This window comes from Micropterus salmoides, unplaced genomic scaffold (assembly GCF_014851395.1).
Source record: "Micropterus salmoides isolate LMB-PRFRI ecotype aquatic unplaced genomic scaffold, ASM1485139v1 Ms_hic_scaffold_391, whole genome shotgun sequence".
NCBI classification, from domain to species: Eukaryota; Metazoa; Chordata; class Actinopteri; order Centrarchiformes; family Centrarchidae; genus Micropterus; species Micropterus salmoides.
In genome coordinates this window covers 9,477-36,454 of record NW_024043273.1, presented here as the reverse complement: position 1 = coordinate 36,454, position 26,978 = coordinate 9,477, and the positions used below count along the sequence as shown (strand labels likewise).

Sequence of the window (26,978 nt, the reverse complement as noted above, 5' to 3'; positions counted from 1 at the left end):
AATGACGAGTACTACGCTGCTCTGGCATTACGGAGGGCCTAAAGTTGACAAAAACTCTGCAAATTCAGATAAGAATTCAGAGTACGGACCAGGTGCTCGGTACACTATTACAAATAGAATTGGTCGCAGTGATTTCCAACTTGGGTGGACGTAATCACAAAAGAATATCTTTTGTACACACTATAGTGAATAAATCCTCTGATGAGCCAAGCTAAAGTTTCCTTCTGAGTGTGATTATGTATTATGTCATGCAATATATCACATTCTGATGGAATTTATCAAGAAATAAAAGCATAGTTTGATGACGTGTAAAACACGTACTTAATAGTAATCCTAGGTTGTATGTTTTTAGCATTCTTTGTGAGTTATTTTTAAATAAGTTCAGCACTGATTACTTCTACTAGTTCTGAATTAGTTACCTACAAGAGTAAAATGCAGTTTCCCTCACCAAGTACATATAGTGAAATGTTGAAAATAGTTTGAAGATCATTTATCAGAATTTACCAATCCAAAAACAAATGGGGAATAAAATGTAAGTGGAACCTGCCGGCAGTTACATAAGAGAAAATGTAAAGCTCAGCAGGCCCTGATTGTTTTGATGCTGCACCCCCTTTTCTACCTAGGAACTGCTTTATATTTTAGGCTGAGCACCTTATTGGAAAGCACACATGCAGCCTTTTTTCTTACATTGAAGAGTCACATTTTCATAGTCAAAATTTTTATTTACAATCTTATAATTATAGACTATTATAATTTTAAAGACATCTCCTAATTTCAATCATAATATGACTTGCCATGATTTTATTTTATGAAAAACATCTAACTTTTCCTGACAGTAATGGGCTTCCATAGAAAAGACTACAGTATATTTCAATAAAAGTTAGTAGGTGGACTTCTGATCTTCGATTCATTTGTTAAATAAATATAATTTGTCATATACTAAGCACTTGTGAGAAGTTGAATTGTTGCTGCAATTCTCTTACAGATGTGTATTTTTCAAAATGTCTTCTTACAATCCTGACAACTTTTAATAAGCAAATAATCAGTCACAAGCAGAATAGCTTCAAACGTTTGTTTTATTTGTAATTCATAAGCAGAGGTATATTAAAAACACCCTGAGAGAGGATGGATAAAGAGATTTTATTCCAATCCAGAGAAATTGACTCTCCAAGCAGGATATTTTACACAGTTTATGAAAGCAGAGGAAAGTTGATGTAGATGTCAGTCTGTTGTACAAAACATTATTTGAGTTCAGTACTGAGTGAGGTTTCTATGGTTACTGTGCAATGATTTGTGTTAGGTTTTATTGATTCGACTATACACTGATTTTTAGGATAAACACTGAGAAGATAGTAAAGGTGTGTTGCTCAATTTGGCACAGTCACACAGAAAGTTTAACATCCATTATTGACAGTTTTTCCAATAAGGTAAACAAATATGTTCTAAAGGACTCTGGCTGTGTTTGGCTGGCCTGACCACCCTGAAAAGTCCATGTGTAACCCTAACTCAGTCTTTATAACACACCTCTGCTCTGAGTTCCTTTTTGATGTAGTTCAGCAACGCAGCAGTGACCTGCTGATGGAGAGTGGTGTTGCCCATCACGAGGGATACGAGCTGGGCCGCGTCCGTCCAGATTAGGTTGCCTAAGACGGCCACAATGTCATTATAGAGCTTCTTTCGCTCGGTAGGGGGCAACTTCTTCAGGATCTGAGGCAGAGGCCTGAACTGACCGCTGGTCATCCAGAAGCCCAACAGACCACCTACTACTCCACCTGATACAGACACAGAGAGGGTGGAGGGGTAGAGTTACTGTGTGAGTATAAATTGAATATAAGCATGTACTAGTATGAAGTAAATCTGAAGCAACGACAACTGAAAACAATTCAAGGATAAAGGATAAGTCTGGTGATGACTGATATTTTTCATCCCATGAAAAAGACCCAAACCAACAATAATTTGATCCTACTACATGTAGTATGGCCGATGATGTTTAGAGAGCTGACATCAAAACAAAGAAAAGTCAAGTATAATTCCATTATTCCATGCAGAGTACAATCTAATACATGTTGTCTCAGCCAGTAACAGGTTGTTTTACGAGGAACTGTTATTAATGAATAAAACAAACATAAATTGGGTTCTGCTGTAGATTTCAGAAGGTGACTGGTGTTTAAGGGAGAGTGGGGTACAGTTTGTCAGAAGTGACGTCATTCAGCTGCATTATTCTCTACAGTCTAACACTATATATTTAACTCTGGCCAGTAGGGATGCACCGAATCACCAAGAAGGCCCAGCAGAGGATGTACTTCCTGCGGCAGCTGAAGAAGTTCAGCCTGCCAAAGACAATGATAGTGCACCTACACCACCATCATTGAGTCCATCCTCACCCCCTCCATCACCATCTGGTACGCTGCAGCCACTTCCAGGGACAAGGGCAGGCTGCAGCGCATCATTCGCTCTGCAGAGAAGGTGATTGGCTGCAATCTTCCACCACTTCAGGACCTGCGTGCCTCCAGGACTCTGAGGCGAGCAGGAAAGATTGCAGCTGACTCCTCCCACCCCGGACACAAACTGTTTCAGACTCTCCCCTCTGGCAGGAGGCTGCGGTCCATCAGGACCAAAACCTCTCGCCACAAAAACAGCTTCTTCCCGTCTGCAGCTAGCCTCATTAACAAGGCCCGGGTCCCCCACTGACACTCCCCCCTTTCAAATAATACAAACGTCTCTGCACATGTAAATACTATTTCATTTCATATCATGCACGAACCTGCCACATCACACATATTTATTGTTGATTGTTAATCTTTGTTGTTCTATATTTTTATATAGTCAATTTATATATTTATGTACACAATATTCTCTTTCGTCGCAACACAAACTGGAGTAATGCACATGTAAATATCTGCCACGTTGTTCTTTTTCTCCAATTAGTTGTATTCTTTTTCCCTATTCTTTTTATTATTCTTATATAACTTGCATTGTCTATTCCATATTTATATTTTTCTACATATATTTATGTCAACTGTATGTTTGTCTACGTGTCGCACCTTATCACCAAAGCAAATACCTTGTTTGTGTAAAACATTACTTGGCAATGAAGTTCCTTCTGATTCTGGATGAGTGAAAAAATTTTACCAAACAATGTGGAAGCATTTTAAAGTGTCTGAGAAAGACGCAAAAATGGCCGTTTGCAGACACTGTTCTGCTGAAATGTCTCCTAGCACATCCACTCCATCTGTGGCTGACTTCTTAGAAAAGGCAACAAACGGTCTGACCCTCTTTGAATGTTTCTGTCACTCGTTTCTGAGAATGCAATTAATAAAGCCACACCTAAACTTGAAGAGCACAGGTATGCAAGCCTTTATGGTAAATCCAGTGAAACCAGAGCGAGCTGACAGGCAGGTTAGCGTTAGAAACTGTCAGTTTCGCTCTTTACAAAGACAAGTGCTGCAGGATGAGACATCTACCTGAAGAGAGGCGGTGAAGTCTTCTTGTTACGCAATACCAGAACCACATACAACATTATTTATCAAACAGGGTCGGACTTGATGAATTTAGTGCGAGGATACACATGTGACAACGTCTGGTTTTCAAAATAAGGTGCCTTTACAGTATGGAAATAAGATTAATTGGATTATATTCACATGAAGTATAAAATATACATAAATATTACATGTGACCATTAAAAGTAAATGGACACAAGTAATTAACTTTACTGGACCCTCAGGCCCACCCACCAAAGTCTCTCCACATCCTGTGGGAAACACTGAGTAAAAAGCACATTTTGACTACTTAATTTATGCAATGGTGAAAACATTGGCAAAAAATGTGAAAAACCTTGTTCGGTATTCAGGAAAGTTTTTCATTATATTCGGCTTCAGCCAAGAATTTTCATTGCGGTGCATCCCTATTGGCCAATGGTTTTAGATTGGATCTGCTGTCATTCGGGATGATGTATCGGCCTCGTGAGTGCAGGTATCGGTCGATGCAGATTATCTCAAATGTCAGATATCGGCCTGATTGATCAATCTTTCACTTTTGACAACTAGCTGATCTATCTTATTCCTAACGTTTCACAGCCCCACTGTTCTCTAAAAGCTATCAGAAACATCATGAGACACACCATAACACTGGGTGACATGTTCCTGTATTACCACTTTATTTTTTTCCATACACCACTGCCCCAAACACTCCCTTGAGCACCTTCTGTGTATTAATCCACCAGTGTAAATCCTCCCCAACAAATGTATTCTAAGTAATGTTTAAAGGCCAGTTAGGTCAGAAAGTATTCAGAAACAAACTAAAACATTGTTGACCTATTCAACATGACGTGATTTTACATATCAGAAGTTGAAGATGCCATGATCAATATTTTCAACATTTTTATATTAATGGATCAAATGACTACATGTAATGTGAGGTGTCGCCTCCTCTCTCTCAGGAGTTAGAGGAGACAAAAGCAGCTAAAAGGAGAGTGAATATTGGACTTCAAAGCTCTGTCTGCTGCCCAGAAACACGACTTCAAATAAATGCTAATGTTCAACTGTACCTGCTAGCTGTGTCAATGTTGTGCATAAAGTTTGTTGTTCTGCCCCCAAGTGGCCAAAAAATCAGTTTTTTTGAAATGTTTAGTTTTGGAGAGAAATTTAGGTTGTATTTGTCTTTTTAGAAGTGAGGCTATGTCTGGTATTCTCAGTCACACAGTGATTAAAAAACACAAGTTCACAGATCCCGTGGTAACATCTCCAAACTGATAGTCGTGTACGACCAAAGGTAAAACTCCCAAAGATTTTGAATTTGACATGATATAAAACAGCAAACAGCAGATCAAAGCCAATAAATAATCTAGCAGTGAATAAGGAGGAAGAGGTGGTGGGTAAGTATTGTAACAAAGCATCGGTCACGCTTTAAATAACTCCTTTTGTGTTATTCCATCTCCAAAAATGTCTCATCTATGAATGACAGCCTAGTAGAAGTTTTGAATTTTCCTCCAAGGTATGAGATCCTACAAATCTCACAATCCCAAAGGCCCCAGTCAGTGTGGGCTACAGAGGTCAGGATCAGTTGTTGTCTTACCAACAGCAATCCCCAGAGGTCCCATGAGCAGCGCGCCTAGCATGGCTGTTCCTCCTGCCACCAGGGCTCCTTTGGTGGAGTTTTTCACCGCGACCTTGATCTGATCGTGAGCTGATATTTCACAGCACAGATGCACGACATCATCCATTCTTGGAGCCATCCCTGCATTCAGACACTGGCAAGAGGACAATCAACACTGCTGTGTTACCTAAAAAATAACAAAGACACATCCTTAGACTGACCTCTTCCCCAGTACTAATCAGCACGCAGTGTGTAGCTATCCACTTCACTATGGCATTTGATCGCTTGTCTCGGTTTATCTACTTCTCCCACACGCTGCATCCAGCGTAGTCTGCCGAAGCCTCCCTCCCCTCTGCTTGTTTGGGTGGGTGATTTGCAGGCTGATCAACATCCCACCCCACCTGTAACTTGGTTTGACTGTATGTGTATTCAGAGCCAGTGAGCAACTGACTTTCAAAATAATAATAATAATAAAAACTGCGTTAATGTGAGATAAAATAATTGTCAGCGTTAAAGTGTCTCTTCTGAGACAACAGAGAGTGGCCTCAAGAAATGAGGTTTCTTTAGGTTGGGGAGAGCGGGGTAAGTTATCTCGTGTGTAAGTTGTCACACTGCTCATAACTCCAACACTAGAGGCTCTATGTCAAAAATCAAATAGCCATTTTTTGTGACTTCTTTTTCTATGTTCAACTTCCTGTTCACATGTGGTCAAGGTCATTCTAATCAGAGGTGAGCACAATTTTATTATTTTTTTGCTTCAAAGGTAAAACATTTGCACTTAACACTTTATGTATTCCAACCTTATTAGGTATGAATGTTCAAAATGATAACTTTGCACAAAGTAGAGGAGACAATAACGTGTCTTTTGATACTTCAGCTGAAGTGCTATGTTAAGTTAACTTTGAGATTTAGCCAACATTAGCACACATGTCAGTTTGGGGCAAGTTGTCACATGTGATTACTTGCCCCAGTACAAATAAACACATAGAACATGCTCAAAAAACTATGTGAAATTGTGTAATTACCTCTGACACAAGTATTAAATGATACTGTAAATAGAATATTACACACTGTAACTGGACAAGACTGAATTCATGACAGAGTATATACGGTCTTATATCGTAGGCATGTAGTCTGTTAGTAGATACAAACACACAGACACACACACACACTACATGAACCAGTTATTAATTTAGTTAGGCAACAAGGGTAGCAGACAAATAAGCTTGTAATTAATTTGTAATTGTGTTTTTGAAGGAAGGAAGAAAATTTTCAACAGAATGACTAGGAAATGACACCGCCTGACATAATGTTAAAAGCAGCAGGCACATGTCTGATTAGTCAGATACAGATGTACGTCGTACAAAAATGCACATTGTTGCATTAGCGTGTTTAAACACCACATCTGTTTAGTTAAGAAGTTACACATTTAAGCAAGTTATCTGCAGCATTACATTCAATTACCATAGATCCATTTGTCCTCCAGAGAACATTTGATTTTAAAGTTCAAAGAAAGAGGTTGTCCCACTTAATGTGTGCTCTGCCAACATTTTTGTTTTGAATTAAATTATTTCTTTTCCAAATTCTCTAGGCTTGATTGTTGATTGATTTTACTTTTTGTTCTGGTTACAATTTGAAATTGAAATCAATATTCACAATTAAGTGTTCTAACTGTTTGATAATCCAGTGTGACAACTTAACCTGCCGATGGGGGAAATTGTCACAAGTGCACACTCTCTATTCAACAGTCTACAGCTCCATAATGAGATAAGATATGAAGATGTAATGAATACAAAACTTCTGCCCAAGACTTCATTCTTTCATTTGGTATGACATTTGTACCATTGTGATGTATGGTGCTCAGTAAATATTAGATGGTGTGAAAAGTGTGACAACATACCCCGCTCTCCCCTATATTTATTAAGAAATTGTATTTACTTAATTAGTCAGTAAAACCATATGTTACTGTGACTTGGCCACTGACAGACAACATGGAAAATGTAAGCCAAGAGTGTGAAACACTGTCACTGAATCTGCACCAGTCCTTAATAAACCACACATTAGATAAAGCCCCCGCGACCCTTTACGCAGGATAAGCGGTTGACGATGGATGGATGGACGGATGGACATTAAAATAAAGCTTATACAAACCTTGACAAGAGAAACACATTAATGCTCTCTGTGATTATGGACCCTTACCAAAACTGCCCGCCAACAATAATATCTGGCCCACGGTTAGATTTTTTCTTTGATAGTGGCAAAAAATATAAATAAATAAATGCTTTGATAGCGCTGCTGAAATATATCTCAGTCATGGCAGCAACAGTTACTCACATTATCACTTCCTTTTTATTAGTTTCACCTACAAAATAAAATTCGGAGTTGAACTGAGCTTTACTAAAATTCTGAAAAACATTAAAAGAGTTGTCATTCCCCTAAATGTCCTCTGCCCGGAGATACTGGGGAATTGCAAAAGCGTCCGTAGGTTGATGGATGCGGATCAAACACCAAAACTGTCCATGGAAGGGGGACCCGCGGCTAGGGCACAGGCCTTAGGTAATAAAAACATGATGGTTTATGTCTTTATACAACACTGAAAACATATTCATGGATCTTATATTGCATTTCTGTTGATGACAGCCTATTGCCGACCCCTGTTGTATGTTATCTGAGAAAATATTGACTTGGCTTTAAGCAGTGGATGGAGCTTATTTCTCTGCATTTGTCTGCAAAACGTATTTAATTATTTTTTTATGTCCAGCTTTTGAATGTCTGCTGAAAGTCACCAGTTAAAAGGGCCACTCATTAAACACATGTATAGACTCATCTTGGTTGATAGGTTACTGTAATTATAAACAAATTTGCAATTAAACAAATTACCATCCAAGCTGATACAAGTCCTATGCTCTTATTTATTTAGCTTCTTTAAAGGAACTGGAACTTGGTTTCACTTTTACTTGTATTAAAATGATGTAATGCTTTTACCCGGTTTCTGAATGGAGTTTGGTGGGACAGGTTTGTCAGTGAACTTGGGGGTCCAGCACTGGTCTAATAAACTACTTTAAGTCTATGGGTTTTTTCAAATAAGAGACATAATGACAGTGAAGACAGTAGGTTTAATCAACGATGGTTTGATTTAAATTCAACACAATTCCACTAAGTTTCATATCTATTTTAATAGCGAACAAAGTGTGACTTCAAGCGCCAAGTGATCCGTCTTGTCTCCCTTTAAGTTGAGGCAAGAGATAGAAGGCAGCGGTCACGAGCCTATCGTCGATAATTAACTTTTTTTCATTAAAAATCCTTTCAGTGTTAACTTACCTTCAGTTCTGGTCCTGTCCCGGATGCCTAGTTTGTGCTGCACACATTCGCCTCTTCCCAAAACATATGGGTGTTTCTCAAAAGCAAGAATGCAAAGAATGGACTTGTGTTCTTGGGGGGAACGTTCTTGCTAGTCCTTCTTGGAAGAATGAACTTGTCACGAGCACACAAAAAACGCTGCTGGCGGTTTGAGACGATGCGTTCTTGCTGTATTGCGCAACACCCCCAGCACAGAGGCCGCCTGCATTTCTCTGATTATTATAACAGCCAGGCTTCATCCCGCAAAACAAAAAGCTCAGAATCGGGTTTATTGTAGGTTTTAACTTACCAAGATATATTTGCACATAAAAAAAATTATAGAAAATAAAAGCAAATACTGTGACCACAACTCTACTGTAGGCTACACTAACAATGTAATATCTAATATAATAATAAAATAATGTTAATAATAAAGCAAAGACAGTCCCCTTTCATACTATTTCTGATCATTTTCCCCAAAGTTTCACAAGACCAGATTTATTTGCACATCACCATTTTTCTGTACATCATCAAGATGCCTCTTGATTTAAGTTAAAACCTTACACAATTACTCAGAATGTACAGACAGAATAACAGCGGTACGAAGGTGAAAACTATGATACAGCTGTGGGTCTTTCCTCTGCTGTGTTGGCTGCAGTGGTCTGCGTGTCTGAGGGCTCTGTGAGCGGATCTGGCCACAGATTTTGGTGTTACACCGGCTCGTCAGCTTCCCCAGCTGACGGCTGCAGAGCGTCGCAACTGATTGAGCACATTTTAGATTCGCCATCATTTTTACTAAAACTGCCAATATTCGACATCGAAACAGTTGATTTATTGCCTCAAACCGTCTCAGAAATGGATTTAGTGATGAAATAACACAGGAAAATAGTACAAAACGAGTTGTTGGCTGCTTCTTTCAGCCCCTCGCTTGAATGCCGAAATTAATGCTGGGATATCTCTGCCGTCAAGTTCACACAAGTTACCAACCGATGCATCCTCGGTAAATGAAAAAACTAAATTAAAACTGAACTCATGGTTAATGAGAGATAATTTTATACATGGTAGGGTCCTTTTATCCAAAGCAGAGGGGATATCTGTTTATGTGGCTTTATCACTTAGCGTCCCAACCAATGTTATTAAGGAGCTAGATAAAATACTTTAGGATTATATCTGGAGAAAAAAAAGCCCCATTATCTAAGAAAAGAAGTTATTAGAGGTAGTTTAAAACAAGGCGGTCTGGAGGTTGTGGATTTCAGTATATTGAATAATACCTTTAAAGTTAAATGGATAATAGAATTTCTGAAGAATCCCCAAAGTATCTGGAATGCTTTTCCTGCATACATGTTTAAATCTACTGGTGGTATAGATTTCTTTTTAAAATGTAACTTTTCTGTTGACACAATCCCGATTAGATTAACCAACTTCCGCAAGCAGGCCCTTTTAGCCTGGACACTAGTATACAAGCATAACTTCAGTCCTCATAGATACTTTATTTGGAATAATAACACCCGCTTCGAATGTTATCACTCAATTGAACGGGCGTTATCAGTGGTTATCAGCCCTATAGATATGGGTCAGAAGGGCCCTACTGCATTTTAACTGTGATTAATTAGCCAATACGCGAAAGTAATACAGAAAAAAATAGTTTTAAGGTTGTGTGACATGAGTGTTGACAAGAAATAACCGTTTTGCTATTGCGTTTGCTTTACATTATTAGCATGTATGCTTTCGTTAGCATTACTAATTATTAGCATGTTTTACGTGACAGCTTTGAACTGGTAAATTAAATTAGCTTCAACGTTAGCCTGTAAAAATGACATTTTCCACACTAAGATTGTAAATTAGACATGTTGCATAGCTTATAATCTGTATCTGCTCTTCACTGAAGCTATTTCACGCTCATATTGAGTAAAATATTCAAACCCAAACTTTATGGCTGCGCCGGTAGCATTAACGTTAACGTTAGGCTACATCAATGGAGAAGTCCAGAGAATCATTTTAAATAACGTTACATGTAACTAATTCAACCTGACATGTTTGGTCTCTTTGAAAACCTTGGGATCTTGACTAGAACGTAAAATAAGTTCACGAGGAGCAAGCTCAGTCGGCTGCACCTGTCACCTGTGAGTGTTAGAAGCTTACAATCATATTGACATTCATACAAAAGAGGAACCGTGTCAATTTATTAGAAATACCTTAGCTCGTATGTGGTGATATTAGGGCTGTGGTGTCTCAGTTGTATATTTGTAAGTGAGCAGTGAGGTAGGCTAACATGCATTGCTGTCCTCAACATAGAACTTGAAAATAAAACCCAAAGCCACAGGTGTGTGTGTGTAATATTTCTTTAGGCCCACCTAATTTTTTACGTCTCCTTTTACAGCATCACTTACCAGTTGTGTCTTGTGTGGTAAGTTTGTCATGCAACTATCCAAATTAGGTTTTGGGCCAAGCTGCATAGAGAGAGTGAGAATTTATTAAACTATCTGTCTAACATGTGCATAAATAGAGGAACAAAATACATATCCCTCATCTGCATCCCATGTTCACTGATGTGTTTCTGTCTTTTAGGCTGTGATAAGAAGTATGGTGTTCACTTTTCCAATAACTGCCAAATATTTTGATTTCAGAAATCAGCGTCAAGATTAAGGTGGTGAGGAAGTGTATCGCTGGGCGTCCAAAGGTTTCTTACCTTAGTCAAGGTATGAAACCAGCAACAGCCGACAAGCCCCACACAGTCTTTTCCATCCCTCTGCTAGAGCTTTTTGTTTGTCTGTCACTGGAGTGGTTTCTGATGAAGGTTTTTGCAACACCCTGCGCTGGAAAAACAACCTCACACTTGCAGAGGTAAGTCTGAAGTCCTGTCTGTGAAGTGAACAACACTGACAAGTCCAAATGGATGTGAAAATTACACCCTTCCATAATTGTGCTCATCATTAATTATCACAACAAAATGTAAACATTGAAGATGAACATGGAACCATATTGAATTATACAGTTGCATGCAAAAAACCTCTGTGTAAACCACCTTCACCTTGGCCTTATGTAGGAGATCTGAGTATATGAAAGAATAATGTTTTCTCTTACTGCTGCTTATTCCGTAGGTTAATACACTCTACAGAGCCCTGGTGGGAGAGTCAATATCCCAGTTTAGGCATCACCACTTCCGACAAAGAAGTTTGGTAGATGTTTGCCCACAGTTTGATGATGGGACCACATGCCCAGCATGTCCAAAGGTTGGTTCTAGTTTCAGGCCACTTCCTGTTTGATTAACCATAATTGCAGTATCCATGAACTGATTGGATACTGCATTGAATTGATAAATGCAAAATCAGTTAATTCTTGTATAAAGTATTATAATAAAATAGTAAGTGTATCAACCTAGTGCTCTGCATTTCTGAAGGCTGTTTGAGGATGAATGTGGGACCTTGTGTATCTTTCAGCATTTGTTTTAAGAATTTGTCAATCAATTATTTATTCCATGGGTGTTTCTGACCTAAACTCTTTTTTTTGTAGTACCAGATACAAAACCAGGATTACTGTGTTTATTTTCCAGGCGGATGGAGATATGAAAGTGACATTGGATGCCAACTTTGGCCTTGTGAGGAAGCAAAGCTCTGGGACAAGTGTGGTTGAGCCGTTGCATGGAACCCACATGTTTGTTGATGAAAAGGATGTAGAGGAATACCTGCTATCACATCATGACAGCTCAAAGCCTCATGAGATTAGTCGCAGTTGAGTCCATAAAATGTTAGATTTACCTCCTAGAAAAAGACCATTACTCTTCCCATAAATGTAATTTCCTTAAATATTTAGGACTGTAGTAACTTCAAGGCTGGCAAGATCATTTTAAAGAGTAGTTGGAGTATTTCAAATGATAATGGAGATTGTTTGGATATTTGTTTCACTTTTCCTCAGTATAGTGTTTCATCATTCACATGTTGTGTGTTGTAATAGATTAGCCTGTCCCCTGTGTGTCATCGATGAGCTTCTTCGAAGATGTGAGAAGAAGCACATCCACCTGCGGGTTGTCTATGACATTGCCTGTGTTGTTGCTTCCCATTTGCATGTGAGTAAATCTTTAAACTCGTGTGTAAAAGTGAATTATTGTTTTGATAAAAAACATTGACACATTAACTCAAAATGATGCCATACTGTGTTCAATCAGAAATCAGGGGAGGGCATAGCACTCTCTTGGCCGTACCAGCATTTCACATTTATGGACACAAATTGCCATGCCAGGTAATTTCATTGAGTTTATAGAGACATCAGGACTGTGTCAGATATCATTCACTGTCTGCCTCCATTTTCCTGTCTATCCACTGCACTGCTGAAATTAAGTAGAAATGCCTAGAAGTAATCGTAAAGCTTTTCCCGCTTGGTGTGTGTTCAAGTCTTTTTCAGTGATGCGCTGTTTAGGACACAATGGAGACTGCATATAGTGGTCACGTCTGTCCGGGTCAAATTGATTACTATAAGCAGATGATTGTTATAACCAAAGTTTATTTCTCATGCAGGTTACCATCTAATTGGCATTTGTGTATTTATGGATTATTACATGGATATAAATGAATGAAATGGACAGTTTCGCTATTTACAGATTTAAAAGATAAAATAACATAAGCTGAGCAAAGGCCCTCTCCTGCTCCAAGCCCTGTCTGAAGGGTCAGGGTGAAAGCATTACACTCCACTCACGTAACATACCGCAGGCCGAGCTACTGCTGTGATAGAGTGGGGAAAATAATTGTGCACCGTCCCAAAATGCGAGCAGAGCAGGAATGGAAGGGCCAAATAACTCACTGAGCCTCAGCAGGAAAATATCACATGATGCTTGACTGCGCACAGCAAGCATATGTTCACACACAGCCTAACTGAACACTGTAAGCAGACTATTTGATTATTCTAAATTATTATTATAAAAATAAATATATAGGATGGATTCTGTCCTGAGCTTTTGGATCCATTTAAATAGATGATCACTGCAACTGTTTCCAATTTAGTAGGATAATGTGCAACGTCAGTGTATGTGATATTGTATGACTTTGCTGTAATCGCAGATCAAGTACAACACCAGACGGCTTGATGGTTTTGGGCTCACGGCTTTGGACGGGGAAGGAATGGAAAGGCTGTGGTCTTTCCTCCAAGACTTGCCAGAGTCACAAAGGAGATGACTCCCTCGCACCGCCTGGACCTGTTGACTGATGCCCTTCTGCTTTATGGACGGAGGAAATCAACTGACCCAGGTTTGTCTACTGCTGTATAACAAAATTCTGTCCTGGTGGTTTAAGCTGATGACACACAAATTGGTCAGCAGAAGTAAACAAAACTGTCTTTACAGAGGTGCAGCTCCTGCAAAAATTAGACAAGGAAGAGAAAATATCAATCCTCGCTCAAGAAGACATCTCATCTGTCATCAGAGAAGCACCAGGTAAGTCATGCACATGCAGGTAACAATAGGTGTGAACAGGAAACTTTAGATTCCATTTACAAGCGCCCTTTGCACAGAGTATGTAGCATTGACACTTGTTTATTTTCTGTTATTTTTATTGTCTAGTGTTAGTCTCAGAGCGAGACATGGAGAGATGGAAGAAAAGGGAGCTGGAGCTAGCCCAAGAAAAACCAAAGTCAACTGAAGTGAATGCTTGAATGTCTTGGAATATTGTAAAAAGGTAACACATATAATTAACAAAGATATTGCAAATACGTTAATATGTACTTTTCCATGTACAGTAGAGTATCCTGTAAACTATGTTGGTGAAGAACATGAAATGATGCACTTTATTAGAAGTAGCTGTAGTAATGTCATTATCTGTTCTCCAGGCACTGTCTGTAGATGGAAAAGGGACTATATCACTAAGCTGATTCAGTTCTACATGTTCAAGTAAGCGTTCAAGTTGTTTATGTAAGACTATATGGGAATTACACCCATCTTTGAGTGCCTTACTGATGTGCTTAAACATGGAAGCCTTGGTGTGATTACATAGCTATGAGCGAGACAATAACACCGTCTTGTTTTCTAGGAAACTGTCACAATGCAGTAATTAAATATGGTGTGATTAATAATCAATTACCACCAAGCTCCCCCTGTAATGTACAAAGTTTGGTCAGGTGTACCACAGGAATGTTTTCTGGTTGGTAATTACTGATGTGTTGTGCTATACATTTTATAATATATAGATCTGGGACTCGTGAGTCACACATGGAGGATGAAAAAGAGCAAGTAAGCAGTATCAGTCTGTTACTGTTCTCTGATTAAGTGCCTAATTAACAGTCATTTTTACTCTCTGACCATTTTAGAATTGAGAACTCTCTGCTAAACATTGAGAAAAAAACACAGCATACGGAGAAGATGGCAAGAATCTGATTTAATCTTCCAGTCTACCCTTAAAGAAGTTGACTGTGATGTCAGAGGCCAACTGATCTGGAAGGCTAGAACTGAATCAAAGGAGAGAGCCGTCCTCCTCCATCTGAAGAGAAAATATCCAGGTAAAGTGCTGTGGATAAGTAGATAAATAAAAAAAAATAAGATCCAACTCTGTAAAGGACCATAATAATGAAGGCGTTTGTTTGCATGTCTATTTTATAACTTTACTTTATGGGCAGGGCATTGCCATTAGACTGTCCAAGCAGGTTGCCAACTCCAACAAGAGACTGAGACAGGCAATAAAAGAGTACAACAGCATTCAGTGGCCACCACAGATCAGCATCTGCAGCTGTATCATACAAATAAATAGTTAAAAAATCATACATTGTGATTTCTGGATTTTTTTTTTAGATCATGTCTCTCACAGTGGACATGCACCTACGATGACAATTTCAGACCCCTCCATGATTTCTAAGTGGGAGAACTTGCAAAATAGCAGGGTGTTCAAATACTTATTTTCCTCACTGTAGGTTCTGTGTGTGTCTTCATTGTAAGTGGTCACAATCCAATTAAGGCTGTGTTGCTGATCACTTTATTAGTGTAACTGCAACAGAGTCCATGTTTGTTTTTCATGAGCTGTGATCTGTCCTGCCAATTTAAACAAAAAATGGTTTAAACTTGCTGTTTTGGACAATAAACACTGTTTTTGTAGAAGCTGCTGTCTAAGTAACTTTCTACAGCCTAGTAATACTCAAGGTGTAGTCAGCTTTGGTGTTATGAACTTTACAGTTAACACTAACCATTTTATTGTTTTTGTAAAACATGCTTTTGTAAAAAGGACACCTTTGTAAAACATATTTAAATGAAGGTTACTTCCACAATACACTCAATATAAGTCGAAACGGAGAATACAGGTATACTGACTCTACAATAGCATTCCCACAATGAGTTACAGGTGTGTTTTCAGCCATTGTCAGAACAGTTATTCACAGCACACTTGAGAAGTAAATAAAAAAGTAACTTATTAATATATGACCTATACAATCATTTTACAGTCATAATCAGCCTGACAGTGGTCCTCGTACGTTCTTACTAAAGGTGTTTTTGGCATGAAATGCTCCCTGATCAAGGCCGATGTAGGTGAGCAACTTTTTTTCCTCTTCCCATTGGCTGCTTAGGGTATCAGGCCTTGACGTCATGCGGAAGCTGTAAAACAAGGGATGAGACTGCAAAGCTGTAAATGTTCATTGTCACTATGCAGTATTTTAAGATAGTATCGGCATTAAGATGCGTTTTGCGTATTAAGTATTTTTAGTCTTTAATCAGAGAATGTATATAGTATTTAGTTTTATCTTTAGTTCTTTGCTGAAAGCCGAAACCACGTCGCTTGCATGACGTAGCCCGCCCGGAAGTATTTTCTTCACTGTCAACCTAAGATATATTTTAATGATATCTTTAGCATTTTTAACAGAAGAACAGGAACTTCATAACTCAACAATAGTTTAGAGTTTCATGTTAAGGCTTTCACTTTTTTTGGTAGTGGAAGGTTACGGAAGTGCTTTATTTTGTGGGCGGAGTTTGCCTTTTGGACTCCTGTTTCTGCTAAAATATGTGAAATAAACCAAGATAATTACTTTTTCTTAACATGGATTATCTACATTCAGTGTAAGTAGTAGTTCGGCTGTACTAGATATTTTATATATTCAGTAGGTATATGTTTTTACAACCCTATATTACAACCCTAACTTTGCACACAGGAAAAACTACAACTGTGGTGCTGATTTGACTCAAACTGCATGGCGTGGCTATAGAGAATTGTAGTTTCTAAAACGTATTAACGTTTATGTAGAACTGGAATTTGGAATTTTAACCACATTTGATTGGGCCCCCAGTTGTTGACTATACTCAATTGACAGCTAAGGTCAAGAGCTCTCTTTAACAGTTGGTCCCATGTCTGTAGTCTCTTTCGTTGATGTATTATAAGCATTCAAACATGCACCAAGGTGAAGGTTCAAAGGTCAGTGTTTCAAAGCAGGATCCATTTAGAATCTTCATACTGATATATGGTAATCTACAGGTTGAGACCTTTCCAACGATGTATTGGTTTAGCTCTACAGCAAAGTTTTAAATTTCTCATTTCAGGAGCAAGCCATTCCAGGTCTAGTTTCAAAGAGCACTTTGAAGGCTCAATATATAAAAACAAACATTTCATGTATTTTTTTTTTGTGAAAATAGTGACCAAATGAGTCACTCACACACAAACTCTGTGCATTTTTGTTGGGGACACCCTTTGTATATGCTTATCTATTTACGTTAATGCTGCTATGATGGTAAAGAAAAACAAAACATCAATGAATAAGACCATGGCCTTGGGTTCTTCATGACATGACACATAGGCCTAGTGTAGGCCCTGCTGTATCCTGTGTACTTATTTATCAGTTTAAAGATACGGAAGTACGGCATGCAAGCTACGTGATTTCAGCGATGGATGCGTCCGTAGCATCTATTACATTTAAAGTTTAAAAAATAAATTGTAGTCTTCAACTGAATGGCAAAGTTTTCACAAGTGTCACTACTGCTCTGACATAAAACATCTTTTTAAAATCCATTTTCCCAAATACCTACCAGTGACAATGCAACAGGAAATTCTAACCATCATGTGTAGGACTGAAAAATACATTAGACCGATGTGAAGCGTCTAATCATATCAACATAAACAGAGATTTATAAACAAATAGGCTTTTCATTTACAACACAGGTACTCAATTCAGTAGAACTTTATTTAGTTCCCCACATGGCACAGTTTAAAAAGGGACCACATCGATGGGGCCAACAAACATCAACAATAAATAAAAGGAATCTTAATTAGGCTGAATGAAAATTTCACTGTTTTCTTCTTACAGGGCAAAATATATGTAGCGCCGAGATTTATATAAATTTCATTTTTAATAGAAAAAACTGCTGCTTACTGTCAACACAGTAAGAAAACTCAAACAACTTAAACTCAACTCAACCTTGGAAAGCAGTAAACATTACATGTTTCCTAACACTGATGCAAAAGGTCAGCGTGTGTGCGTGGTGGTTTGACACTGGCAGTGAAGGCACATGTTGCTTTTAAATCCACATGCAGTGTGTGACCACAGTTGGCACACTGTGCACTGCGACCATGAACGCCACTTCTTTGTAGCATTCTTCTTCTTGTCAACAAAATGGATGTGGCAGACACAGCGCAAACTGCCTCGATCTACCAAAGGAAAAACAAAAATATTTTGGAGGTGAAACCAGTTTGCTGAAATCAACCTATTCAAAGCAATGTTTCAAAGTAAGCTTTTCATTTACAACTGCTGCCAAATTAAAATTTGGGTATTGCACATCAATTCACCAGAACTGACACCCACCATCTCAGATCTTGCTGATGCTGTATCATAAGATACAAGCAGGTCAACAAAGAAGGGTTCCTGGGGCCCATATATGAAAGCGGGTTTAATGAAAACTCTTGAGTTTAACCCTGAAATGAGGTAAACTCTTGGTTTTCCTTTTCAGACCCTTTCAGAAAGCGAGGTAACTTTAGCCCAGAGTCAGTTACAATGGTAACTGAGTGTGAGCTTTTTTCTTCAATAAACCTTGAGTTTCTCAGTCTCCTCCCTCTGACACAGCGCTGTTTCCTCATTACTTCATTTAAGAGTTTTACCATCCGTGTCAATAAAAATTATCAGCATTTTTTAATGAAGTCTGTTAGGCAGACTAAAATAAGGTGACCACTGACCAGAAGTCCCCATTTATGGTTTTCTGTCCCTGGCTATAGGTGTCCCCGGAAAGGTTCCCAATTTTCTATTCTGAAATCTCATCACTACTTTGTTCTTATATTTCCATTTTAGCTTCTTTCACATCTGTTCTATACAGAATTGCACCTGAATGAAAATTATGTTAAATCTCATTCCACTTCACCTGTAATATTATAATTGTGATTAAATATAAATTAAATAAACTATATTCACTTTTTAAGAAGAATATCTGTTCAAACTCTCCTTATGTTTTGCCTGAGGATTTCCACCTCCAGACGTGTGAAGTATGAGGAATGATTATTTTAGCTGTTGCCATGGTGAATCGTAGTATCATGGCTCAATTCATGCTGCCTGTTTAGAGTGGTGGTGCACACGCTTGACTGAGAGTGAACCTACTCTGAGTTGATTAAACAAACTCAAATCAGCTGTTCTGGAGCCGGAAACTCAATAGTTTCCCATCTCAGGGTAAATAAACTAATCATAATTGATTCTTTATTAATGTGCATTGTCTGCTATGTAGCATTAAAGAGTTCCATCCCTCGTCAAACACTTATCCTGCGTACATGGTCGCGGGGCATTAGAGAGCGTGTTATAATACAATGTGTTGTATTGTGACAATAAACCTACCTACCTGGAGTTCACTGTTAGAGTTTTTTGAACCTGCTTTCTGAAATGGGCCTCTATCATATTGTTTTGGGCAAAAATGTTCATTGTATGTAAATGTATTATTGATCGTATTTGTTTAAAATGTCATAGCCCTTATGGTGACTACATGAAAAACAATTAACTGAGACACAAACTCATATTGCATAGTTTTTATATAGAGTACATCATGAATGTTATCCTAATTACTAGTATTACATATATATTAATAAATAAACTGATATTTTCAGCCATTTTGATTTCTGATTTCTGATTTTCTAAGACTCAATAATTTTCAGACTAAGATCTACATAAATCTAGAAGTAATGATTAAGGCACAAAGAATCCAAACAGCTAAATGCTCCGTATTTTAAATTTATTCATTTAGCTGACGCTTTTATCCAAAGCGACTTACAATTGCTATACATGTCAGAGGTCGCACGCCTCTGGAGCAACTAGGGGTTCAGTGTCTTGCTCAGGGACACAATGGTGGATGTCTTACAGTGGGAATCAAACCCAGGTCTCCCACACCAAAGGCAAGCATCTTATCTATGCGCCACCACCACCCCAATGGTGATGGGGTCTGATCCTTTTAAATATCTCTGATCCTTTTAAATATTTCAAAGGAGAGCAGCAAATATAATTTCACCATGTACATCGATGTACAGAGCTGAACTTGAGCTGAAATTGAAGTTTATGATTTATTACTATGATGCATGAGTTTGTATTTTAAAGAATTGTACTGGGCAATACCCTTTGTCTCAAGATGTTTTTATGCTTTAGGTCCCTTATGTCTCTACACAGAGTGGAAAAGGGGTGTTTATGTATTCTGCACTTTCTGCCTTGAATCTGCTCCTGAAAGACTTAAAATTGAATCTTCCTAAAAGCTTTTATATCCAAAATGAAAAAAATTGGATATTTAGTTCGTCTATGCCTCTGTTCCCAAAGCTGTTCCTATTGTAGTATTGTAATCTGTCTAAAACTACTTGTTTTTATCTATACTGAAGTCAATCTTAGCCAGGTCTCCCTTAAAAAATTGATTATTAGTCTCAATGAGACTTCCTGGTTAAATAAAAATAACCACAATTTAGATACCTTCATCTGCAGTCATCAGGATGGCTACATTACTGGTTGTTTCTGAGGATTCCTCTTCCATCTGCTGTGCACCTACAGTACATAAGACAAAACACAACAACAGCCTTCTCAATACAATCAATTTCAATACAAATTTTGAATCTTCATTACAAATTCTTAGTGAAATTTGTTAGCATTTATGCTGTCGATGGTTAAAGTAAATGAATGAATTTAAAGTGTAAAATGATCAAAATACCAAACTTATAAAAGTTGTTTAATGTCACGTCGATAAATATTGTATCTATATATTGTACTTTTCAAACAAGTGAGCTTTTCTCTCTCTGTGTCAAATGTCAATGGCAGACTTCTCAGAACAGAAGTTCTAATTAAGCTTTAATTTAAGCATTAACAAAAACTGATTTGTAGCAATTGGCATTCGAAATGTATTACGATTACAAGAAATACCATTTTCACACATGGCCTCTAATATCTCTTCCACCGACTTCGTCTGGAGGTCATCTGCTGTGTCTGTTGATTTGAAGACATTACACTGTGACACAAAGGTGATTTCACCATATTATTTACATCATACAATAATGTGTACCGTGGTCAAACGTGCTGTGTAATTAGGTAGATTGACCACAGTTACAAATCTAGTAAAGGATGCTTCTTCAGTTTAATAGTAAATATTTATGTAAAGATAAAATAAAAAACAACTCAGCCTACATTCTGCGTTGATGTGTTCTAAACTTCCCTCTGCTGAGTCAGTGGGGTGGCATTGTGCTGCATCTGATAGATATTTAGGCAAAAAAGGAAGACAAATAAATGGTATTCCTGCATTGCTGGAGAAAACATAATCACACATCTATGTATCTATGAAGGAATACAATTCTCAGGAATGAAAAACAGACAATTTAATTGCTGAATGGTCGAGTGATGATGGGGCAGTAGATAAGACACATGGCTCTTGTGTGGGAGACCTGGGTTCAATTGTGACATCTACCTATGTCTCCCTAAGCAAGATACTTAACTACTAGTTGCTCAAGAGGCGTGCGACCTCTGACATGTATAGCAATTGTAAGTCGCTTTGGATAAAAGCATCAGCTAAATGAATAAATGTAATCTAATTGCTCATTACATACATTTGGATTACATACTTTGAGTATGGTAATCATTGGATGACTTAATTAATATTAATGTTTATTTGGGATGAATTCATTTAAAATGATGAAAGAATCTACAGAAAAACACATCTCACATCACAATTGCTGTCAATCTAGCTTACACCTAATACTGTAATGCTACTATAGTGCCAACTCATACCACTAATGTCAAGCATATGAAGCTTCTTTCCAAACCTCCAACTTCAGCTTCTTCAGATGCTTTTTAATTTTGAGCTCCCTCATCTCAGGGCTAATGTCCTGTGCCTGCCCGTATGCCCTCAGTGCTTCTGCCTCTTGAAAGTATTTCTGCTTCTCGTCTTTCCCTAATGTGGACCACTTGCCCTTAATATAGTTCATTGTGCCTAAGGGAAAAAATAGATGCACAGAAAACTTAACTTTGGAGTCTGCATCTCTTTTTTTAAAGTAAATTCATACAGAGATAATCTGTCCAACACGCTGGATCACACTTGGGTTGTGAAACCCATTACATTGTAACAAGCCTGTACAACAGGCTTCAATAGACACAGAACTCTTGCACTGAAGTATGAAATCCTTCAAATACTATACTACAAATTCGTTTCACAACTCTTGCGAACCCCTGATGTAAACAGGACCGCTACGTACAACAACAACTAACCATTTAGTATAACAATTAAAAGCATCCAATACTGACTCATACCTTTGTTTCTGAGAATGTCCCTACATAAAAGATTGTATGGTGACAGTTCTCTTGTGTGTATTTTGGGCTTTGACTGCCAGGGCTCAGAAGCAGCTTTGGACCTTTTGTAGTTACCAATCCAGTTCTGAAAGAGAGAAAACTAAAATAATGAAAGCGTATTATACCAATTAAACTTAATGTTAATAAAAACATTTATACCAGCAATACAGCAGAATGATATATTTATTTGACATGTTGAGTGTCATCTTACTTCTATGACACAGTTTTCCAAACCAGTAGCTGATGCAGCTCTTGGAATTAACGGTGAGCCAACATGTTTCATTCCCTCCTTAAGAAAGGATTTACCAGTCTGGTTTTCTGAGAATAAAAGGATTTTACAGTTATTGCTGAGGTACTCTTCCCTCCCCTATTTTGATTTTATGATGCAGTATATCAAAATGACAGAGATGTAAAGACAATAATCAAATGGAACACTTTGGTACCCGCCATGTGGTGGTTGGGACATTCTACAACTTAAACTTGGCTCAAAATGGCTTACAAAAATCTGTCGTGGACGTCATGCGTTATAGGCTAGAGGGCGTTACTCAATGCAGGGCTGAGATAGCCGGTTTGTATCCATTCCACCCATTGTTATAGGCTAGAGGGCGTTACTCAATGCAGGGCTGAGATAGCCGGTTTGTATCCATTCCACCCATTCCTACCCCGTGCTTTCTACTGAAACGGGTTGTTCACCCTGAGATGAGAACGGGCTCGGTTGTTCTATCTCACACAGGCTCCGCCCTCTACTGGACTTGCCCACTAAAATGTTATCGTGCATGTAGCCGACCAATAGGACGTCGCTACCGATACGTGCGTGACGTATGAATAGCAGTTGCTCTCACCTCTAAGAAGGTGTGTGAGCTGTGTGCCTGTCGGTTCACCCCAGCTGCATGCTGGTTCTTGGTGTCCACAGTGCAGCCAGATTGAGACAACACTCCTTTGCTCTTAAGAACATAAGGAGCATGTTCAGGTCCAGGACAATAAATCTGGATGCTTTCTACCCCCCTACCCCACTTAGGGTGCAGGGAGGTGAGAGTGCATCTGTTGTGTCCATGTATGCTAGGCTAACGTCCTATGTAGAGCACACAGCCCCCATTCGATGCACTGGTCAGCTGTTTGTCTGTTTCAGTGATAGTGCAGTCAGTAAAACCCTGTCCAAGAGGAGCCTGGCCAGCTGGCTTTGTGAGTGAATCTCCGAAGCCTGTACACGGGCGGGAACAGACTCACCCTTAGCGGTGCGTGCACATTCCACTCGGAAGTGTGGAAGCATCTACGACCCTTTTTCAGCGGTGTGTGTGTCGAAAAGATCTGCACAATGGCATCTTGGCCCTTACTGTGCCCGTCTGTGCGTTTCTATCTCTTGAATATGTCGGGCTCCTTCTTGGGATCCAGCTCGCAAGTGCGACCTAGGATCTGAAAAGTGAGGATCTGGTGACTACTGGGTGTAGAGGGGGAACATACACTGGCAGTGCCTGATCTATTGCAAATAGAGCTGACTTGTCACTTGCATCCTGCCAAAGCATATTTGTTGTACACGATCAGTTTGCTTTGGCTCATATGACTGCAATCTTCACGCTGTGGTCATGATTCTAAACAAATATGACTCTTACTGATGTCCCTTGTTTGGGTTACAAAGGGGGGAGGCAAAAAAAAAGAAATGAATTAAAATATTTGAAAGGTGCTTCAAGGTCTGCATCTCAGCCTGATCTTTCAATTCAATTCAATTTTATTTATATAGCGCCAAATAACAACAACAGTTACCTCAGAGTGCTTTTAATAAAAGAGCAGGTCTAGACCGTACTCTGATGATATTTACAGAAATCCCCCGGCAGTCTAGGCCTATAGCAACTAAGGGATGGTTATAAGCTTTATCAAAGAGGAAAGTCTAAAGCCTACTCTTAAATGTGGAGATGGTGTCTGCCTCCTGAACCCAAAGTGGAACCTGGTTCCACAGGAGAGGAGCTTGATAGCTGAACACTCTGGCTCCCATTCTACTTTTGGAGACTCTAGGAACCACAAGTAACCCTGCATTCTGGGAGCGCAGTGCTCTGGTGGGGTAGTAAGGTACTATGAGCTCTTGATAAGCTATGATAAGATGGTGCCTGACCATTAAGAGCTGTAGGTGAGAAGAAGGATTTTAAATTCTATTCTAGATTTTACTGGAAGCCAATGTAGAGAAGCTAAAACAGGAGAAATGTGATCTCTTTTCCTGGTTCCTGTCAGAACACGTGCTGCAGCATTCTGAATCAGCTGAAGAGTCTTAATGGACTTTTTTGAGCCTGATAATAAGGAATTGCAGTAATCCAGCCTAGAAGTAACAAATGCATGGACTAGTTTTTCTGTATAATTTTTAGACAGGATGTTCCTGATTTTTTGCAATATTACGAAGGTGAAAAAAGGCAGTCCTTGAAATTTGCTTGATGTGAGACTTAAACGACATGTCCTGATCAAAGATAACTCTGAGATTCCTCACTGTGGTGCTGGAGGCCAGGGCGATGCCATCAAGGGAAACTATAACTATATAACTGAGTATCATCTGCATAACAATGAAATACTATTGCCTAAACGAAGCATATAAAGTGAAGAGGATTGGTCCGAGCACAGATCCTTGTGGAACTCTGAGAAATAGGACTTAAACCAGCTTAGAGCGGTTCCTTTAATGCCAATTAAATGTTCCAGTCTCTGTAACAGGATCTGATGGTCAATGGTATCAAAAGCAGCACTAAGATCTAATAAAACCAGTACAGAGACAGGTCCTTTGTCTGATGCAGTTAGGAGGTCATTAGTAATTTTCACCAGTGCTGTCTCTGTGCTATGATGAACTCTAAATCCTGACTGAAAATCCTCAAATAAACTATTGCTATGTAGAAAGTCACACAGCTATTTTGGCGACTCTTCCTTTTAGAGAGAAATGGAAGGTTAGATATAGGTCTATAGTTTGCTAAAACATGTGGATCAAGGTTGGTCTTTTTCAGAAGAGGTTTAATTACAGCTACTTTAAAGTACTGTGGTACAGAGGGAATGAAAAGCGCGGTGAGATAACTGTTGTTGTGATTTGGCGCTATATAAATAAAATTGAATTGAATTGAACTGGTACACAGCCTGTTGATAAAGAAGCTCAAGAAGTCGTAACTACTGAGAGCTATGGGAATACTTGGCTCAATAGAGCTATGACTCTCTGTCAGCCTGGCTACAGTGCTGAAAAGAAACCTGGGGTTGTTCCTAGTTGTCTCTATTAATGACGAGTACTACGCTGCTCTGGCATTACGGAGGGCCTAAAGTTGACAAAAACTCTGCAAATTCAGATAAGAATTCAGAGTACGGACCAGGGGCCTCATTTATAAACGTTGCGTACGCACAAAAGAAGGCGTACGCCGCTCTCTACACAATAATTGGTATTTATAAAAAGTAAACTTGACGGTAAAATGTGCGGTCCTTCAAGCAAGCTCTTACCCAGGCGTACGCACAAAAACGGGTGAAATGAGAAATGGCAACACCGTCGGCAGATGGAAGAAACAGGTGAAAGTGAGTGAAACTGTAGATCGTTGTAAAATAAATGGCAATACTGCCTCTCATAAATAACACGAAGACTTCACAAAGCAAGTCTTACAATTAACAGCCTACACAAACACCCGTTTGATCGATCTGCAACAGAAATGCAAATTAACACATATTTCCAAAAAGTGAAATATGTTCTGCAATAACATTGGCATGTTATACAATTCATCCTCATAAATAAGATGGTAAACAGAACGAAATAATGTACAAAACTGATATTCTCGCCAATGTGTCCGTCTGGCGGAGCAGATATAGATGCAATTAGATAGTCAGTCAGATAGATAGATAAATTAGGGAGATATATAGATAGATATATAGATAGATAGATAAATAGATATTATTTGTCCACTGGGGAAAGTTGTTTTCATAGTAAAAATGTCTTCATCAGCTACGGAATCATGGTATTCATGCATATGCCTTTAGTTTGTTTTATTTTTGATAAAATAACGTATGACGTATGTCTCAACCATTTAGAAAGAAATTACATTTGCGCTGAACTATTTCCCATTTCCAAGTAGATTATAACCGACATCTGTAGCTTGTCAGATGCAATTAAATCTTGCGCTCTTAGAAGATGTGGCAAATGGAAGGATTCGGAGTGAACGCATCTTCAGACAGCAAGAAGACTTGTTGGCAAATGAGGACGAGTGGCTTATGAGCCGGTTCCGACTTCCTCGAGCCGTCCTGATGGAGCGCTAGACGCTTTTTTGCCTCGACTTTGATGTCCGACCATTTCTTTTTTATTTCAGCCACAGTCCGAGGTTGTTAGGCTACAGCATTTACGGCGTCTGCAACCTTTTGCCACTCAAGTGCCTTTTTGGCATTAGTAATGCCCACACTGTGCCCTCCAAACAACATTTTTCTCCTCTTTTCCACCTCGCCAACGATAACTTCTACTTCACATTGAGTGAAGTTTCGTTTTTTTGATTTCCTCTCTGTGTTTGCCATGATTTCGCAATCGATGAATATTAACTTGTGGGCGTTTCACGGACTATTTATGGGCAACTATGGGCGTGACATGAAGCCGCAAAAGCTGCGCTACATTTAGAATTGATTGTGATTTATTAAGGGAAAAATGCGTAGGATGTGCGTGCGCACGGTTTTATAAATCCGAATATTTCTGTGCGTACGCAAGTCCTATGTTTCATCCGTACGCCACTTCTGACGCAAATCCTACGCAAAGTTTTATAAATGAGGCCCCAGGTGCTCGGTACACTATTACAAATAGAATTGGTTGCAGTGAT

At 38.8% G+C, this 26,978-nt stretch overlaps 1 protein-coding gene and 1 long non-coding RNA gene across 3 annotated transcripts; both read right to left on the bottom strand.

Moving 5' to 3' along the window:
- Positions 1-1,058: 1,058 nt before the first annotated feature.
- LOC119885084 (protein C19orf12 homolog) lies at positions 1,059-8,601 on the bottom strand. 2 transcript variants are annotated; one of them, XM_038695320.1, is made up of 3 exons: positions 8,416-8,601; positions 5,074-5,248; positions 1,059-1,772 (listed from the first exon to the last, which is right to left on the bottom strand). In XM_038695320.1, exons 2-3 carry the CDS (start codon positions 5,231-5,233, stop codon positions 1,507-1,509), a joined length of 426 nt encoding a protein of 141 aa, XP_038551248.1. In that variant the 5' UTR covers positions 5,234-5,248; positions 8,416-8,601; the 3' UTR covers positions 1,059-1,506. The 2 variants fall into 2 exon arrangements, with proteins under 2 accessions (XP_038551248.1, XP_038551247.1); XM_038695319.1 differs by having other exon boundaries at positions 5,074-5,281; positions 8,416-8,594.
- An 8,951-nt stretch (positions 8,602-17,552) lies between these two features.
- On the bottom strand, positions 17,553-22,311 carry LOC119885083. Its single transcript, XR_005441164.1, has 5 exons — positions 22,138-22,311; positions 21,022-21,084; positions 20,761-20,823; positions 20,317-20,388; positions 17,553-18,038 (listed from the first exon to the last, which is right to left on the bottom strand). It is a non-coding gene; the product is annotated as an uncharacterized LOC119885083 (long non-coding RNA).
- Between the last annotated feature and the right edge of the window lie 4,667 nt (positions 22,312-26,978).

Bases quoted from the DNA above. Each gene is read 5' to 3' on its own strand.
- LOC119885084 (XM_038695320.1), bottom strand. From the start codon at position 5,233: ATGGCTCCAAGAATGGATGATGTCGTGCATCTGTGCTGTGAAATATCA. The intron at 1,773-5,073 runs GTAAGACAACAA...TGTCTGTATCAG, and splicing joins ACCTCTGGGGATTGCTGTTG to GTGGAGTAGTAGGTGGTCTG.